This window comes from Scatophagus argus, chromosome 21 (assembly GCF_020382885.2).
Source record: "Scatophagus argus isolate fScaArg1 chromosome 21, fScaArg1.pri, whole genome shotgun sequence".
NCBI lineage: Eukaryota > Metazoa > Chordata > Actinopteri > Scatophagidae > Scatophagus > Scatophagus argus.
In genome coordinates, this window is record NC_058513.1 from 6,295,339 (window position 1) to 6,314,892 (window position 19,554).

At 42.3% G+C, this 19,554-nt stretch overlaps 1 protein-coding gene across 1 annotated transcript; it reads left to right on the forward strand.

Moving 5' to 3' along the window:
* The first annotated feature begins 1,793 nt into the window (after positions 1-1,793).
* ubald1a (UBA-like domain containing 1a) lies at positions 1,794-19,267 on the forward strand. The gene is made up of 3 exons (XM_046378111.1): positions 1,794-2,075; positions 2,758-2,817; positions 16,939-19,267. Exons 1-3 carry the CDS (start codon positions 1,968-1,970, stop codon positions 17,260-17,262), a joined length of 492 nt encoding a protein of 163 aa, XP_046234067.1. The 5' UTR covers positions 1,794-1,967; the 3' UTR covers positions 17,263-19,267.
* The last annotated feature ends 287 nt before the right edge of the window (positions 19,268-19,554 follow it).

Consider the following 19,554-nt stretch of genomic DNA (forward strand, 5'->3'; position numbering starts at 1 on the left):
ATCCATAAGATGCAGATGTGTTTATGTTACCTTTGGACAGAAGAAGACTAGTTGTTTCCCTTTGCCGGTGATGGCAACACCAATTTTTTTATTTAAAACTCAGCAAAATAGCAAATAAGCATATTCCCTAAAATTCCCCCAACTCATCTCGTGATTTTCACTCTGAACAAAACTAAATTTGAACCTGTTGTTTGATTTGGTAGCAGTCAATAAAGACCAGAAGAGCTGGAAGCAACAAAAAACTGTAGATTGTTAACCAGAGTGAACACATCAAAGCTTACACTAGAATATAAATATGTACTGTGAAGTATCCAAGTTTTTAAGTGCAATGTAAAAAAGTGATTTTAGTGCCGTGGATGGCAATGACCTCAATTTCACCCAGTGTTACTCTCAGTGCTGTTTTTCAGGTGCTTTGTCCGTTCAGTTCACCAGCAGGTGTCACTATTTCCAATCATTCCTCCATCCCCTCTGACACAGCTGCAGCTGCTAAAAACATGCCATTGACAAAAGAATGTTTACAGTTTACAGTTACAGCAGTTACCCACAATTCTAAGCGGTGTGTGCATATCAGAGGGCTCGTTTTACACACAACTTGCACTAAAGCTACAGCCTCACTAGCATATATGTATGCATGTATATATATATATATATATATATATATATAGAGAGAGAGAGTGATAGTAGATGGTAGGGAGGGAGATATATACTGTAAATAATTTGTTCTTAATAACTTAAAATTAAATAAATAAATAAAATAAGCATACAAGCAGAGGAATTTATTATTTGGCTTGAATGGTAAGATTATTTTCAGATTTAATAAAGCAATTCTAATTCTACTAATTCCAGTCCATGGTTCATTCACTGTCTTACAGGTACCACCTTTGTTTAAAGTGACCACAAACGACTGAACTCTCCTCTCCTTTTATCACATAGCCTTCCGTTCAGCATAATAAATGGTCCTATTTTGTTTAATGATACTTCATAATATGCTCATTAATTTCGGAAATTCATAGTTACCGGGTAATTAAGTCGTTAATATGCGTCCGTATGGCCATCTGGAAGAAGCTGGGTGTTTAAATGCACCATTCTTTCTCTTTATTATAACCCTGTTCCAAACCCTCTGTCACCTCACATCTTAGCTGCTGTAGTGTCCTTGAGCAAACCTAAATTTGGACCCATAGATGAAAAACCATGCTCACACATTACAACAAATGAGAAACGGGAATGCAGTACCTCCGCAGCCCGCACACTTGTGTGCAGATAAGCTGCCTGCGGCACAGACGGCGTACGCGCAGAGAAAATGTGGTTTATGAGAAGAAGTGCGCAGAGCAGACGCGACGCTTCTGAATGTGCAGCTACGACTGTCGGCTGTCCCTAATTTAACTCCGAGCGATGTAATTGGCGATGGTGGATTTGTTTACCATATTTGGCAAGATAGTGACACAGCGCGCCTGGGAATTGGACGAGAGCGGCCGTCATTCACAAATGTTGGCCTTGTGAAGCTTCACAAACAAAGCGCGTGCTCACGGGATTTGTAGTCCAAAACAAACCCCATCTGAGATTACTCGAGTCGGGATTTACCTCTTCTGTACTGATTTCAACGCCACACGCATACCATAGTTTGAAGTGCACTTAATGCGATTAACCATTTTCGTTTAACATATTTGTAAGCACAAAAGATGACCGTATAAGTCTGTAAAAGACACGTCGATGCGAGACCCTGCACTCGCAGCATACAAATCCCACCGGCGGTGCTCTCATTTGATTGGCTGCGTCCTTCTGTCAATCACGCAATGCTTCTTCCACTACTGCTCCTACAGTAAATATTTGTGTTTGCTCAACCGGCTGTAATGGTGGACGACTGAGGCGGAGAAACGGAATACAACTAGAGTGAAGAAAGAGAGGAAAACGGTCGAAAGTCTGTTTCAGAGCCAGTCGCCGCGAGTAGGACACGGGCTTCGTCGAAAATGGATGAACTTAAACATCAAGTCATGATAAACCAGTTCGTCCTGACGGCGGGTTGTGCGGCAGATCAGGCGAAGCAGCTTTTGCAAGCGGCACATTGGCAGTTCGAGGTAAAAGAAAAATAGAAAACGAAAAGGCTTCAACAATAGAGTCGACAGGGTAACGTTAGCCCCACGGCCGGTGTTTATGTCTGAACGACCGCTAGTTTTGACTGTAGCTTTCCTGCGTGCCTCTCGCCACTTTTTGGGCTCACGAAATTCAACACAAAACAAATCGTTAGTGTTAGCTGTTTGTCCGTTTTAGATGCCAACAGTCGGCCCACTTTCAAACCAGAAGTTTTGCTGTAATTAAAGTACACATATCCGTGCTTTAGCCCGGTTAAATAAGTGGGGGAATATACCCAGTAACGCTGTAGGGCGAAGCGTACAGCTAGCATATCCAATTAGACTTTACTCTAGATTAAATACTATAATCCGACACATGACAGCAGTGTACAGGCGAGGCCAGCCAGTGCTATTACGCAATAAAGATGACCGCCGTGTTGTATCGACTAGCCTACTGAAGAGTAGTTTCAGTTGTTTAGTCTGCGGTGAATCGAATATAGATCAGACTCCTGCATTTTTCTTCGTCGAAAGCTCCCTGTATTGTTTGTGTTTTATTTATATTAACACAGAGCCAAGCAATGGTAGATTACAATTTTTTGCCCCCGCGCCCGATATTTTCTCGTCCTTTTCAGTAATAGTAATCAATGTCACAAAAATGTCATTCATTTTCTGTGTGCTTTTGTTGTAGACTGCCCTCAGTGCCTTTTTTCAAGAAACAAATATTCCATATGGCCATCATCATCAAATGGTGAGTGCGAGGAGGAGGGTGGCGATCATAATATACTTTTTATACTATTTATTGTTCTGTTATGTAATTATAACAACGCCTGATTTCGTGTCGGTATATCTTTAAGGCTGCTCTGTTGTTTTGGGTGAGATGTGGGGGCAATGAAAAGCCCTTATAGGCCAAGAGGGATGATGTTGTACTAACAATAACAAAGCACATGTCGGCCATGTTGTGAGCTTCCAGAAATAAACACACAGGGAGGCATGCAGCCGCAGCAGCCACACTGAGAGAGGGAGAGGGACAGAGAGAGAGAGAGAGAGAGTATGGGAGTGAGAGTGAGCCAGGAAGATAGATATAATATGAAAGTCCTCATTTTTCATTGTATCAGTTGAAGTGCAGGAAGGAAAGACAGGAAGAACCCTCAGTTTCTTGGTAAGACAGAAAAAAGTCTTTTTCCAGGAAGAGGACAGCTGCCTCTTACAAAAAGATCCTCCTGCAGTTGCATTTACTTTGTTTAGTTTATCTGTTTATTTTTTTTCTGATCGAGTCGCTGCTGAACCCGACATGACACACATTGAGGACTTTTAGGGGCAGGCAAATATGAGTGGAGGAAACTGGAAGGCGTTAAGCTGTAGGAGACTGCGCGCATGCACACACATTACTTGAGCATTATGAAACACTAGCAGTATCTGGGCTTTTAGCAGCAGCTTGCTTTGGCAGCACACAAGCCTTTGTTTGCAGCTGCATGCATAGCAGCATCCAGCAACAGCTGCCCTGTTGAAGAGCCTGATGTGGAAGTGGGGGGATTTTGGACAAAAGTGTGGATCATTTTTAACAGTTTGATGACTGTGGCAAACATAGTCATCAAACTGTTAAAACTGTTAAACATTTTATGGCTGCATTTCCAGAGGAAAGGGAGTGAGATTGAGATAAAAGATATTTTGGTTTTCATGGCATTGTGTGTGTGTGTGTGTGTGTGTGTGCGCGCATTTATAGCCTCAACAGTAGAGCAATATTACCAGTCAACATTGAAACGATTCACACCAAGCTGAATCATATTTATCACAGCTTTATTGTAAGAAAGAAAGCCAAGCCCCCTTTATCGTCTGATCAGTAAATAAAAGCATCTCAGTCCTCTATTTAGCTCATGAAATGTCTCACTTTAATTTAGAGAGTAAACAGTCTGCCAAGAGCTGTCCTGTTCTGTCTGCCAAACAGGGCTGAGCCTGATAGCTGCAGATCCCGTGGATAATGAAAGTCAGAATGCAGAGCACCTACGTGTGTTTGTGGCCTTATTGTTACAGTCATGTTCTTGTATAATCACAAGTTCACATTCCCTTTGTTGCGTACGCTCGCATGTGCTTGGTGCTCCGTTTGTGCTTGTGTGTTGCGCATGCATATATTTGTATTTGGTGCATGTACATAGTGGTTGTTTGTGTGTGTGTGTGTGAGTCACAACAGTACTACAGTAGGGCAGCATGTCCAGCATTCCTGCAGCTTATCAGGCCACAGTGTTCGTTGGTATACAAATCTTATCCACTTTGCCCTTCCTCCTTCAGTTTAGAGTAAACTTGAACATTAAGTTACATTTGTGTTTCACGTGGTGTTGCGTCAATGTTTTGTGTTACAACACAAGCTCAAATCATCCGTAAGATTGCTGTTTTGCCTAGAGGCTTCACCAGTGCCCTGATGGCCCTAACAGATAGCCTGTAGACGCGCAGTTCTTGGCAGCGCAGCACGTTAGGACGTCATGTAGGTCAGTTAGTTGGATTAGCTGGGTTATGCTATTATTTTTGAGGCCTTAATACTATGGAGAGAATAGTCTCAGAGTGGTCCCGAATGTGTATTACATGATCTACAAATGAAAAATAAAATTTAGATGTCCGTACAAGGATTTGTCATTTTGGGTACTGACAAATGTGTGCTGCAGTCCTTCACAGATCTGACAAATTTCAAATTTTTTTGAAAAGCTTCCTGTGCATACACATGACTAAAAATATTATGACCTTCTTTAGTATTTATTTACAAATTGTTAAATGAGTGTGCGGCAGAAGAAGACATCCACCACCTTACAGTAGCTTATTTAACCCATATTTATAGGCTGCTGTACGAGCTGTTCTGCCTATTCAGAAAAATGTCTTTTGCAGATTATGTAATGCACATTTGTGATCATTTTGAGACTCGATTTCTCTCCATATGAAACAATATACAAAGCTGAATGCAATGTGCCAAATCACTTTTCCATCTGAATTTGGCCTTATGGAAGAGAGACGTGTGTCTTGCATAAAATAGCGCTGTTGTTTAAAAAATGCATTTGTTTATATAAAAAAAGTGTGTCTGGTGAGGATTGAAGTTGTAGGCCATGTCAAGTCTGAGTTTTTTTATGTGCTTTGGTCATGCATCATTTGTGCATACTGTGACAGAGGTTTAGACCCTGTATCAAACATCAAATAGTGAGGTGAGTTAGCCTGCTCATCCACACAGTCTTGTGTAATGCTGTGAATGGTGGAGGATTTAGGTAAAGCTCCTGTATTATTTCCTTTTACTAGCGATCCCAGACCCAAGGGAGTGCCTGTGCTTTGGCACTTGCTGTAAAAGAGCTACAATCTCTGCACAGGCAAATCTCTGTTTATTGTGTGTATGTACTCTGTTGAAGTGAGAGCCGTGCAGCCACATGATGGATCTTGAACAGATTGTCAATGTCTCTGTATTTTTAAATTAAGACATCAAAGCTTACATCTGTGTTCCATGATGTATCCTAAGCTCAGTCCAACCCCTCCCAGTCTACTTCCAGTCTTCCTTAGGCACACACCCTGCCTTTACAAACACTGCCACCGCAAAAAGCATTCCTACAGGATGCAACGTTCACACTGGCCCAAAATGGACCCTTTCACGGCAGAGAGAACTGGTGTAACTGAAAGCATAGCTCCCTGTCTCTCTCTTTAGTTTGTGCACTGACACTCCTCTCGCCTCCTTCCCTCACTAGCTCTCTCTCTTTCTGTTTACAGATGCCAAAGGTAGAGTTCTCTTAGCTGTTTCTGTTTTTTTTGTTTTGTTTTCATTCTCAAAGCAGTTTCCTCCACCAGAATGATGTACCGGCATGTTGGCTCATATTTGAAATGCATGTTGTCATAGTTGAATTAATGTTGCTTCTGGCTGTTTGATGCTAGTCACTTTTATCAAATATTATGCACATATTCTTGTATCCCTGCAGTTTTTTGTCTTCATACATATTCTAAGATGTCCCGAGCTAAGGCACTTATGAATCAATATCAATACCAATCAGTCAAAATCCTTAGTAAAATCTGAGCTTTCTGTTTCTTACACAGATACACAGGTGGAATGTGAGCTTTCAAAAATGGTTTCCCACATATACGATACCTCAGTGCAGAATAATAATAGACAGAAGATCAATGGTCATTTGTTGGCAAAACTGCCTGAAAGGTTTCTATATGATTAACACTGGGAACTATTTTTGAATGATCTGGTATGGACAATGTAACAACTGTCAGCCTTTGAGTTCTTCACTGTGTCTTGGTAGGTCTTTGGTAGGAGAAACACTGATGTTGCATATTCACACTAATATCAATGTTTCCATGATTTAATGTCTCTCCATGAGGTGCACGTACAGCCGCAGTAAATTGAATGAATGAATCCTCATGTGACCATAGTGGAGGAAGTGGCCCAGCTGGATGATTCTGCTGATGTTTGGGAACATGTGACCCCATCATGTGACTAAGCTGGGAAACGAACTAACAAAGCCACAAGGCCTGCTTCACATGTGTGTAATTTCTGCCAGAGTTATGGCTCTTAAAAAGAATGCAGAGGTCCTGATGTAGCAGCTCTGCAGGACTGTGGGGGTGAAAAGTATGTTGTCTTTAGTAGGTCAGGCTAATAAAAATAATCTCCTCAAGAAATATTTCACATTCTCCTTGTGAATCATATCTGCACTCTTACAGCGTGTCTACCTCCTGTTCTCACGCTGACAAGCTTTTGCATTGATGTAAAACAAAGAAACCCTTCCATCTCTTGTTTTAACTCCACTGTGGAGAATATTGTCCAGATTCTGCAGACCTGGCCTTCTTCTTTCTTATTAATTAAATTAGCTTATTAAGTAAATACAAGCAGTAAATAAACATCAGCTGTTTCCTCCTACTCCTGAACACAATGCAGTCTGGGCTGCGTACTGCACCCAGCAGAGTCATGAGCAAACCACGCCATGATTTGAATGATCACCTCTTTTATTGCACTGTAATTGTTGTTCGTCACTAGCATCGCGCACATGGTGAATGAAAGTAGGATTTTATGGAGGACAACGTTCAAACCAGCTGATTGGGCGCAGTGACATAGAAGATGACTATTTGGCACTTCAGGGCAGTGATAAAAGTGGGTGTGAAATTGTTTAAAGGATGTTTCCTGGCAATATAAACACCCAGTAGGAGAAAGGAGGAGGGTGTGTGTGTGTGTGTGTGTGTATGTATGTGTGCGTTTGAGGGGGCATTTCTCGTAACTACAAACATTTGGTTTTGGTGTCCGGGTGTGGCTTAAAAAAAGATTTTTAGAAATCCTAACTTTTCTCATCCATGTAACATCTCATCTCACTGAGATTTGAAGTGTGTGGTGCGCCCAAGCAGAAGAGCAGAGGTATAATTACCATCATAAATCACGACGTGACAACATGGATGTCTGTCTGCTGCTGTTTCTCTCTCTGTTTCAACCCCTATTCGTTAATCATCATGCTGCAAGAGATGCAAGAAAGCTGACTGAAGTATATAAAGAGCACTTGGGTGGTTTTTTAAATAGCAGTGAGGAAATCAATGAAAACAAGTGAGGAAGCATGTATGCCTATTACATATGGTGAAATAGGCCCATTGTAGGGCAGGGCTAGGTATTTTGGTAGAGGATGCAGCAACACAGAGCTGCTTTGTGCCTCTTTGCGACAAAGGAAACAAGGTGTGCTCTTGTTACTTACGTAGGTTTGTTAAATGCAGAATAAGATTTCATGTGTGTCTGTGTGTGTGCACACTATAATCCGCTGGATGTTCTCCCATTTCAAAGTTAATCATGTCTAGATCTGTTAATGATGTTAATGGGTATGAATGTATCTCTGCTGGGTGTGTGTGTGTCTGTATGTGTATGTATAACTGTATTTTGTACAGCCATGCCAAGCAGTTAGCCACATCTGAAGAGGCTTGGCCTGTGCTATGCATGTTTCAGCATGTTGCCCTGCATGTTTCCAGGAGCACGACTTCCCAGAACCCTAACCACACACACAAAGGCATGTGCGCAAACACACACGCATGCGCACACACAGAGGAACTTTGGCTCACGGGACTCTGGGATTGGGAATTCATGTGGGACGGCTGCGAGGACCAGATGTGTTTATGAGCGGTGGAGTTAGATTGGGTTTCACACTGATTCTAGGAGTCACTGAGTACACACACACACACACACACACACACACACACACACACACACACACACACACACACACACACACACACACACACACACACACACACCCACACACAGGGGTTAGGCCTATGACTGAGGAAACACAACCAGCACGTGGGACCCCTCGTCTGTTGTGTAAAGGGAGTGTTGTCACATCTTGTCTCCTTGGCCTGTTTTTTTTTTTTTTTTTGTTTCCCCCCCCAGGTTAGCTGTAACACTGCAGTTGGGCTCAGCTCAGCAGACTGCACCGGCACACTGCTGGATAGTCCCACCATGCCTGTGCTGTCACTGTCCTTAGCCATGTCCATCTCCTTCCTACCTTCATGGTTCACATTCATGACCCTTCACACATCATCAGTCCCTCTTTGGACTTCTTCTCTCTGCTCTTCCCTTCATACGTTAGATTTATGATCACATTGCATTTCATCACTGCGACACCCAAGGGGCTCAGGTATTTAAAGTACCTTCTTGCAAAATCACAATCATTTTGCAATGTGAAGTTGTGAAATTGAACATAGGCTGTCCAAACTAGAAGCTGCCAGTTTCAGATTTAACCGTAAAAAGATTTGGGGGTTAAGATGATTTAAGGCTCTGTGTAGTCTGCATGCATTCAGCTCTATTCTCAATGATCTCATTTATTCTAGGATGTAAGTATTTGATAACAGTGTCTGTGTGATTCAGTTAGGTTCTTCATTCTGCTCAGAATAAGAACACAATGTGCTTATTGTGAGAAATGTTTGAGTTTTCAATTGAGTAACAGTGTTAATTGATTTAAATAAAAAAACTGGAATCTGGCACTGATTATTAAACAGCTTAATGTATGTGTTACATGTGTGGTGAAAGGAAAACTGAATTTGATCTACAATGTGTGTGTGTAGCCTTAGGAAAAATATGTTTTGGCAAGAAGCTAAGTGTTTCATTGTAAATGTGTTTTGTTTTCCCTCACGGTGACCTTTGGCCTGGTAGTTTCTGTTGCCAGGCTGTTACCGGTCGACAGGCCAAACTCCTTTTTCTAGATACGAGTGAGCCACTGAACACCTATTGTTTGCCTGTTAGCCATCGTTGTGAGCCGTGCAGCATGTGCAGTTGGTCAGAACAGATCACAGGCTCCAGTCAGTCCCAGTTCTCCAGTCTTTAGCCAGTCGCTGCTTTCTTTTTGTTTCTGTTTGTGGTGTTTTTCTGGAATCTTGCTCTTCCTCATTCTCCTTCCTGTATTATCACAGTGTCCAAATGCACATGAAAACAGAGCACAGTCTGGCTAATGATCAACTGGGTGCCCCGTGCACACAATTCCAACCATGTTGCTGTGTGTGTGTGTGTATATATATATATATATATATAATATTAACTCACACATAGACACACAGACTTGGGACTCAGCTGCTGGGTGTTGGGTGAGGTCAGAGCAGTGAGGGGTTATGGGTGAAGAGGTTAGGTGACGGTCACTTAAAATGTTCAGCAGCACCTGTCAACCTCCTTTATTTAGTTTGGGAAAGAAACATCTAGTTCTGACATCCAGCCACTCCCATAGAACCCTGAGTGTCACCTCCTGTTGGTGAGCTATGTGACGGGATAATAAAAACACAGACGGAGTCGCTTGTCTGGTTTAGATATGTGTCTGGTGTACACGCGTTAAAGAATGGCAGTTTGTAGAGAATGTTAACAAACAGAAGAATGAAGGTGCTGTTGTGTAGCTTTTCAGGCGGTACCAGGAAGTAAGCACTGAATTTCTCAGAATGTGTAGAGTTATACGTAGAATTATTATCTATTTGTCAAAATAGTAAACTGGGAAATGTTTAGTTTGTTTTAAGGCTTGTATTATCGGTCGTTTTGTGAGAACAGTTAATGCTCATTTTGGTTAAAGTTGTTGAAACAGTGAATTTGAAGGTTTGGATACAAAGCATAGAAATACGCATGAAAAGAAGCAATTATTATGTATATGAAAGTTCATTATGAGTATTCCTGGTTATGGATAGCATAGTTGGCGTACGTGTTAGTAGGTCATGGTTGCACTGGTTCCAACTGCAGAGCTGCAGCTCCGGAGTGCAAAAAAATAAGGCAGTGCTATGCTACAGACGCACCATAAGAACTCCCCTATTTAAACATTTAACAGGTAGAATCATGCACAGTTAATGTAGCAATGGTCTGTTTGCCTTGTCTGCTTTATCCTTTATCTATGCCTCTTCCACAAAACCCTCCCTATTCCACTGGGCTTTTGGTGTCCCCCTTTTTTTCACCATTGATCTCCTTTGCTCCTTTCTTCTGTTAACTTTAATTTGTCTTGCCCCTCCATTTTGGTCGCACCATTTCATTAATAACTGCAGCAACATTAGACTTTAATCACAGCAGTATGTCTTTTGCACAATCCATAAATGGAAAAGTTTATTTCGTGGCATCTTTGTTGTGGTTTATTGAGGTTTAAATCAGGCCTTGGATGTTTCGCTGCTTGTTTATTGGACAACGTTTTGGTAAACTCTCATCTGTTGAGGTTACATATTTGGGAAGCGTGTTGTCAAAACATTTGATTCCAGTTCCCGTAGCCTTAACAAAACACGATGGGCTTGTCTGCTCTCTTTGTCAGTAATTTGATATTGTGAGGAGGCATTGCATGTCATCAGGAGGACAAATTTGACTTGGCTCCACAAGTCCACATTCATCCATCCATCCAACATACTGTACTGCTGCAGTCTTCCAAGTGGACAGAGACCTGGATTGTCGGCGGTACCAGGTTTCAATGGCATTGTTCTCACATGCCCAAACAAACCAAACAAAAGGAGTGGATGTTTGAGAAGGAATATAAACTGCTCCAAACATGCACGACGCAAATGGGACTAGTCCAGACCTGATGCTGGTGGAACCTAATCATCCTCCCACACATTGGGCATTTATCACCAGTTAAAGGAGTTGCAGTTAGCAGCTTGTATCTCCTGACCATTTCTGGCTTCTCTTCTCAGCCTTAATTGATTTAGAGACTTTAGGGTTCTTTTTCAGTATAGTACAGCTTCACGCCCCTAACTCCTCCTTACTAGTTACTGTTTAGAGTTTCAGTCATGTCAAATGTCTTTTTGTCCAGTGTTAGGAGTTCACCTCCAGTAACAGTGGAAGATATGCTCAGCATTGAGTAAAATACTCCTTTTACTCAGTCTTGAATTGAGGGTTAGAACATGGCCTGTCATCGTGTAGAGAAGTAGAGGAATGCTGTAATGGGGAGCTGTGATACTAGGGATTCTTTAATAAGGAATTTTGCCTCATCGTCCGCATGGATCATAATAAACAGCAAATGAAATGCAAAACCCTCTAATGGGTTTTATTTTATCAATGTTGTCATAAGGTTAGCTAACAGAAAAATGTCTGAAAACATGTGCAAAAGGTTCTGGACCTTATTTTGGTATGTGTAACTAATGTTTTTAGGGTGAGCACAGCACCATACACAGTTCAACAAATTACCAAATAAACATTTTGAAGTGTCCTGGTGGCACTGCCCTACTTAGGTTTTTGGAGTTGTACACCATATGTTAGTTTGTGGACAGACAGACACACTGACAAGTCACTGGCAGCAGGAGGTATTTTGAATAAAAAGTGCAAAATCAAAAATCAGATTAGATAATTTCCTCATCTTATAAAAACTGGGCTCTTTGTTTTTAGTCTCAGACACCTCGAGCTGTAAAACAGTATATCCTGCTGACAGTCATTTTGTCCATATACTGTATACATTATACTGAACAGCAAGTTATAGTCAGTCGGAGTAAATAGTGTGAGCAAGGATGTGGGCCCGTGGATGGAGATGTCAGGCATGCTTCACTGTGTTGCTCTCGTCTCACAGATCTCGCAGCACAGTTTGCTTGTGAGTGCTGACATGCAGCGTGTGAACTGTTTGCAACAAGCCACAGACTGGAGGGAGGGGAGGGAGGAAGATGGGGAGTGGGAAGTGAGAGAAAGAAAGAGAAGGGAGAGAAAACAGAAACGCCCAGAAGCTGTGTTAGTATGTTTTGCACATTGTGATGAATTAAACCAAGCGTCGATGTGTGTAAATGTCAGATTTGGATTTGAACATTGTGAGATATTAATACGTTTAAAAATCGGTGGCAGTTGTATAAAAATGTCCAATGTCAAACCTGTAATTCCCTAATGTTTAGGTGCTGCAGTGCGTTCGTTAGCTGTTCCTTTTTCAAAGCCAACATTAGTGGATCACATTTAATTTATCAAAAGAACGATTTGGCTTATAACGTGTGTAACAGCTGGACAGAAACATCCAGAGAGATTGAATTGAGATGAATGTGAGTGTGCGGTGCAGCATAGAATCGCCAAGGTACACGTTACGTGGAGGAGGAAGGGGGTCAGCTGGGATCACGGGATGTAACCGAACCCTCCGCACAAGTATGCAAGAGCATAGAGAGCTCCTCTTTTTCAGCCTGGCACATATGCATTTGATATGTCTGAGGAATGTGGTCGGTCAGACTGAATATAACTCCACCTCATCTTTGTTTGTGGACAAACACACACACACACACACGCACGCACACATGTACACAAACAGAGGAGTGTTTAAGGTTTGTGGAGCCTCACCAAAGACCTGGGCCAGGCATGTTTAGAGTGGTCGCTGCCTGTCAGCCATGCGTTCCTGATGCCGAGCTCAGCAAACAGACTTGAAGAGAGGGTGGACCGGGCCAGGGCCGCTGCGACCACAGAGCCAATCCTGCTCAAGCCTCATTCTGTCAGCAGCAGATCTGCGCTGCTTCCTCATAACAACGGTTCCCATGGCAAACTCTCTGTTGGCTCTGTTTTGAACACAAACTCGCTCTGGCTGTCTGTTACTCCCCTGTCTCTCCATCTGTAAGCGTTGAATCAGTGGCGAGACCTCCCTGCTCTAACACACTTTCTGTTGTATGTGCAGTCTGTCATACTGAACGTCCTCACCTTGATACAACGGCTTTAAACACCTGCTTGTGTTTCTAAACATAGTTTTGGCTTTCTCAACAGGAACAGCATGACAGGAAATTTGTGTGCCGTTAGGAGTTCTTTTTTAAAAGCCAAAATCCTGCAGGATTGTTAACTGGCTAACAGAGACCACAGACCGCCGTTTGTTTGGGTTAACTGAGCCGACGCTTCTCAAATTACAACTCATAGGACACAGACAGTTAATTGTCACAGTAAACTCAATTTAAAAACAACTTAACACAAAGTCTCTTTCGTTGTCCTCTCTCCCATATGCACTTGTGTGTGTGACACGCAACAGACCCTCTGTAGACATTATGTTTGTCAACATATGTGTGTGTATGTACAGCGGTAGTGATTCTCCAGGATAAAATATTAACCCTCTTGCTGCAGCCCACGTGCCCCATCAGTTGTCCAAAAGCCAATTGGATTTGAACCTCAGTCTTCAAGCGCCGGTCTCAGCAGCTCTTGCAGTATTTTTCTGTCCTCGCCTCAGTGCAGCGAGAGTTAATCTGCTATTAGGCTGCTTAATACGCACAAAGAGAAAACGCACAGTAACCTGCTTCCTCAGTGTGCTGCACCAGGGAAACGGTTTTAATCTCTGTGTAGGAAGCCGTGTGGACTTTCTACCTCTGCTAGGGTTTTCTCTGCTTTGACAGTTAAACAGTTCACATCATAAAAATTCCATATTTGCGTTTTCATTTGTTTGAAAGTGGTGTTTCGGGATATGGTGTTTCTTTGTTGTGTATGTGGATAATCAGTAAATATGTGCTGACAGGTCTGGGCTGCGTTAAAGCTTTTATCAGTGAGAAGTCGTCTGATGAGCAGTCAGATCCACCCTCAGACAACCTGGCAGAGAAAGACAGTTGCTGTGTCTTTGGACCGGCTCCTCTTCCCTGTGGGTCGATACCGTCTGCGTCTCTGACTCTGTCCAAGGTCCCCTGCAAAGACAGACACACACACACGCTTGCATGCCGACACATAGAGGTGTGTTGTGTTATTTCATGAGTGGAGGAGTGTGAGGTGGGCAGTTGTGAGACGCTAACATGGTTTCCCTCTCCCATCTCTCCTGCTTTAGTCTACCGTTAAATATGAAGCAAAAATAAAAATGTCTGAACTGGCTGCAGGTGTATATTTACCTGGTCATCGGTGTATGAGTTTGTAGTTGATTAAGTCGTAGTGGACAACCTGAAAGGTCATGTGTCAGCGCTTTTTGTTTTGTTTTGTTTTTTTTTTCCTGGGCAGTAAGAACGCAATGCAGGAAGCCTTCTCTGTTGTTTTCTTCTCCAACTTACACAGACCCTCAACTGATCACGAGGTTTGACAAATCCAACCAGTAGCTTCCACCGCCAAGAACAGGAAGGATCACAGAAGTTACTTCAGCATTCCAGGGTGTCTCTTTACTGCAGGAAATGGCCTCAGAGACATGAGCCAGCGTTTCCTGTCAGAGTGCACACACTCACCTTTCATAACAGTGTACCACTCTGAGAACCTCTAACTTGGCCCTTGTCCGGCCCCGCACTGTACATTCACAGGACTAACCTGCAAGCCGCAGCACTTTTAGGGGGCAAAGCGGTCCGATTACAATCCCCAGGGGTGAAATGGTGTTCCCGTCACCCGGTTGTTTTTCTGAAGGCTGCTTGTGCGCTAAGGCTGCATGTCACAATCTGAGTATTCTGGGTGATGGATCCAAGGTTAGATTAGATAGCACGGATCGGCTTGAGTTCTGCTCGTAAATAACGGGAATGTTATTTTTCATCTCTTTTTTTTCTTTTTCTTTTCAGCATACTAACATTCCTCATCCAGTATTCATGTATGACGGCAGCTGCTGTTGCCTAGAGTTGATTCATGGAATCATGACTCCCAGTTCCAGAAAATTCACCCCACCCCCGACCCCTCGAATCCGTAGGGATTGTTATGTGGACATTATTGCAACAAAAAAGCTCTAACTTTGTAGATGATTGGAGGAAATGTGTAGGGCATAATCACGGTCACTGAATTTGATTTAATTTGACTATGAACTCTGTACTTAAATTACACGTAAATTCCATTTATTAAAATCCTAATCCTGGGAGTTCCAGAGCTGTATTCTTCCATTGTTGAGACCTGGTGATTTGGGGTTATTTTGTCATGTAAGTGCTTGCCCTGTTGGCCCCTCAGCCCAGGCTTTTATTTTTAGAAGACAGGCCTCCTGGCTAAATATGGCTCCGCCTCTGCTTCCCTATGGAATACAGAAGGTTGTTGTTTTCCTGGTCATAAATGGATGAGGATATAGAGGAGGAAGCAGGCGGTGGAACAGTGTGTGAGAAGCTGTGTCAAGTGAGGATGAAGATGATGATGACGAAGCTGTACTATTTCTGAGCATCCAAACACACTGTTCACACCGCGAGTTAGCAACCTTAGCAAGGTGATAAGTTCAGTGTTGTTTTTGGCACATGTTCAGGGTGCGCCTCTGAAGGAACTCGTGGCAACAGAACAATAACAGTGCTGCCACAAAGGAGGGTCAGAGCAGGTTAGATCAAAGGGGATTATACTGAAACCAAAGAGACTTGGTGTGTGCGTTTGCTTGGATGTGTGTGTCACAAAGCACGATGAGCTGTTATTCTCAGCCTGATCAAGTATATCGAGACCACTAAATTAGATTGGACGCCATATTACAGTTGAAACAGGAAGTGAATGTAAACAACGGACTGTAATGTCATCATGTGGACCCTCTGGGGAAACATAGAGTGCCTGGGATTCCCCTAACTTCCCCTTTAGTTATACAAAACAGTTTGACTCCTTTAGAGTGATGCCAGTTTTCAAACATTGCTGAAAACTGCTCCTTGGGTTGCGTCCTGTATGTACATCGCTGAAGTAGCACTGTTTGTCGATGTCGATGCTCATTTTCTTTTCTTTTCTTTCTGTCTTTTTCATTTTCTTCTGAAGATGATTTGGCAGTGCAGATGAGCGAACATGAATTTTCCACTACAGCAGCATTTCATTCTGTTGTGATAAAAGACCAAAAACCTCTTTACAGTATCACTATTTCCAGTCAAAGTCAACAGTCATACTAAGAGAAATCCGTCGTGGAAAAGACTTGCCTCAGGTGCAGCTGAAAGTCCAAAGAGTTCTTTGCATGTTGGCTGTCAAGTCATTCTACTTACTAACATTCTTCTTGTTATTCATCAATCTTCTGATTGTCTTTTTTTTTGAGTATCATTTTGCTTTATTGACATGAACAAAACATGTCATTACCAAAGCAGTTACACTTTGCACAAAGATTCAACATATCATATATATATATATATATATATATATATATATATAACACAGTACAGTATCTTAATACCGGTACCATAGAAATATCTATTGTCAGGCTGTGATGAGCACCTACATGTTTAGCTGCTAGTTTCTCTTCTGGAGTTAATGTTTGGAGGTTTGTTTTGTTCTTGACCATTTCTTCAAAGTTAAGATCTCTTATTGTGGGAAACTTCTCAGTTCTCAGTAAAGGAGGAAGTGCATTTCTGTCTCAGCCTTCCCTGATGTGAGCACAAACTCACTCCTCTCTGGGCAGCCACGTGTCTTTGTGTCTTCCTGTATAGTAGAGATAACAGAGTCTACAGGTTCTACGCAGTCTTTTCCTTTGTGGACCTATAATCATCAGTCCTGTTACTATCTCACTATCTCTTTTTGTGTTATTATGTTTTATATTTCAGTTTTCTTCCTATTTTGGACATTTGGTAATTAGTCTCTTTCTCTGCTCATTCTCAGATGTGCACCCCAGCCAACACACCAGCGACGCCACCCAACTTCCCAGACGCGTTGACCATGTTCTCCAGACTGAAGGCGTCCGAGAGTTTCAACAGCGGCAGCGGGGGCAGTCCCATGGCTGCCTCCATGGCCACCTCACCTCCGCCTCCCCAGGTCGGCAGCTGGGGTGTCTCACCAAATGTATCTAACGTGCCGCAACCTCCACAGGGACTCTGGACTCAGGGGCAGCCCCCCACGCAGCCCTGCCCCGCCTGGCCAATGGGTGTGAACCCCCACGCAGGCACTGAGCAGAAGGCCAGTGTAGCGATGGAGGCTGAGAGATGAAGGGCAGCATGGGACTGAAAAGCCCCCCTTCCACCCTTGGGGAGGGAGGGAAACTGGGTTGGTGGGAGGTGATAATGGGCAGAAATGGGTTTTGGTCTTTTTTTCCCCCAGAAGGATTAAAGGATATGGAAAGAGATGGAAAACTACGCAAACCAAGAAATACTCAACGAGGACAATTGAAGAAGAGGAGAAAACCAATGCAAATATCAATACAAAAATAGAAAAAAAAAGTTACGCACACAGATATGAGTAATAAGAGAGCAACTGAAATCTTTGTTAGTTTTTAAGTAAATGCATAGATAAGAGAAATATCATTGAACTAAAACAAAAAAAAAAAAATCAAAAAACAGAGATTTTTAAAAAAATTGTCACGCCCAAGGATTCTATGTGATGTTCAATGACGTTCAAGGCAGCAAACTTAATTTTCTTTTTTTTTTTTTGTTTAGTTTTTTTCCTCTATCGTTTCAGCCAGTGTGTTTTTTTTTTTGCCACTGGTGTTCTGCAACTGTCTGTGCTGCATGAGCAGAGAGGGACTTGCAATGCAGTGTTTGAGGTTGAGTCAAAAATCAACACGCACTTGAGTGTGAGTGTGTACGCATGTGAGCGGGTGGTCAGTTTGTAATTGAAAATACACACACACACAAGTACGCACACATTAGAGTTTAGAGGAAACACCTCCATACTGTCATCCCCATCGTCAAAGGTGGGACTTTTCTTACCTCACCTGGTGGTCACCTGACTTCTTTCAGCCAATCAGGGATTCTTCTTAAACCAACCGTTGCAGCCGCCGCAGGACATGTTTTTAAAGGTTTTTTCTTAAAGGCAGCAGCCGCGCTGGTTTATGCTAACTGATCCTTGCTGCAATGGCTTTTCCTGGCAGTTTTAAACCTGGACTCAGACCACAGCTGTCCAATGTATACTTTTTTCTGGAGATTTGGGTTATTACAAGAAAAATGAGAAATCATGTTTCATATAATATTGTTTATAAATGCAAATTGTTCTGTTTTTGTTGAAAGGTTAAGGGAGGTGGCTTTGAAAATGGGTGGGACTTCAGGTTGATTTTTTTTTTTGTTGTTTTTGAAAGAGTGAATCAAACGCAGCTAAAATGGCTACAGATTAGCAAAACGAAAACACGACTACTCCATCTTTGTAAACAGAAATGCCACTTTGCATGATGTGTTCATAACGTGTAACATCTTTTGTAGCAAACATACATGAGGTTGAGACATGTTTATGGGAGGGGTATGGAGTTGAAGATGAGGGTGGGGTGGTGAGTCTCATTCCCAAAGCTAATAGGATTGCAGCAGATGAGCGTTTCTCTGGAAAGCTACAGTGTCTCACTGTATGGGCAGAATCTGGCAAAATGTCTTGTTAGATATGAGAAACAAAAAAGAAGAAGAAAATGGATGTGGGGCAGCTTCGGGAAGTCCACCACAGGCTGTTTGGGGACACTACAGACTACTTTCAGATATACAGTATATATATACCCTCAGATACTGTACTACAGAGGGGTTTTTACAACATTTAGGTCTCTAGTTTTTGACCGGTCCCTGGTCCATTGATACTGCTGAGGGACAGTTCAGGGATGACCCTGATATACCGCAATATTTTAAATACAGGGTCTGCCCCTTTTTTAGTTTCTCCTGTTTGGATTATTTTTTCATTTGATAAAATAAGAGAGAGTAAGAAGAGATATTTTGAATAGCTGAAGGTCTTTTTTTAAAAAGAAGATAATTGGGGAAATCATGGCTATAATAATGAATAAGCAGCTTCCTTTTTATTATTTAGACTAAACTAACGTTTGAGTTCATTCTTTTCCATGCTTCATACTTTATTTGGTTAAATCAGAGCGTTTCTGGGTGGGTGGGCCTGTTCCTAAATGGTTTCTCATGTATGTTTCCCCACTTGTATGACTGTATGAGACCATTCCCACAATATTTGTGGACTACCTGATAATTAACTTATCATTTTTGTGAACCTAAATAAATATTGTATGTCAACCTAATCAGCACTGCAGTGTGTAAATATTGACTGTGGAGATTTTTTGAAAGGAACGGGCCCAGGTGAACTATCATTTGGCCTCCTGATCAAGGTGCATAGGTGTGTGTGTGTGTGTGTGAGAGAGAGAGAGAGAGAGAGAGAGAGAGAAACAGCAGAGCAGTTTGATTAATATTGACAGTGAGAAGATGGGTGTATAATAATCTGAAGCTTGGTTACCTCTCTGCCAGACAGATTTAATACTGTCACCCAACCAGACTACAAAGTCACAAACCTCTTTATCTTTTTCTGATT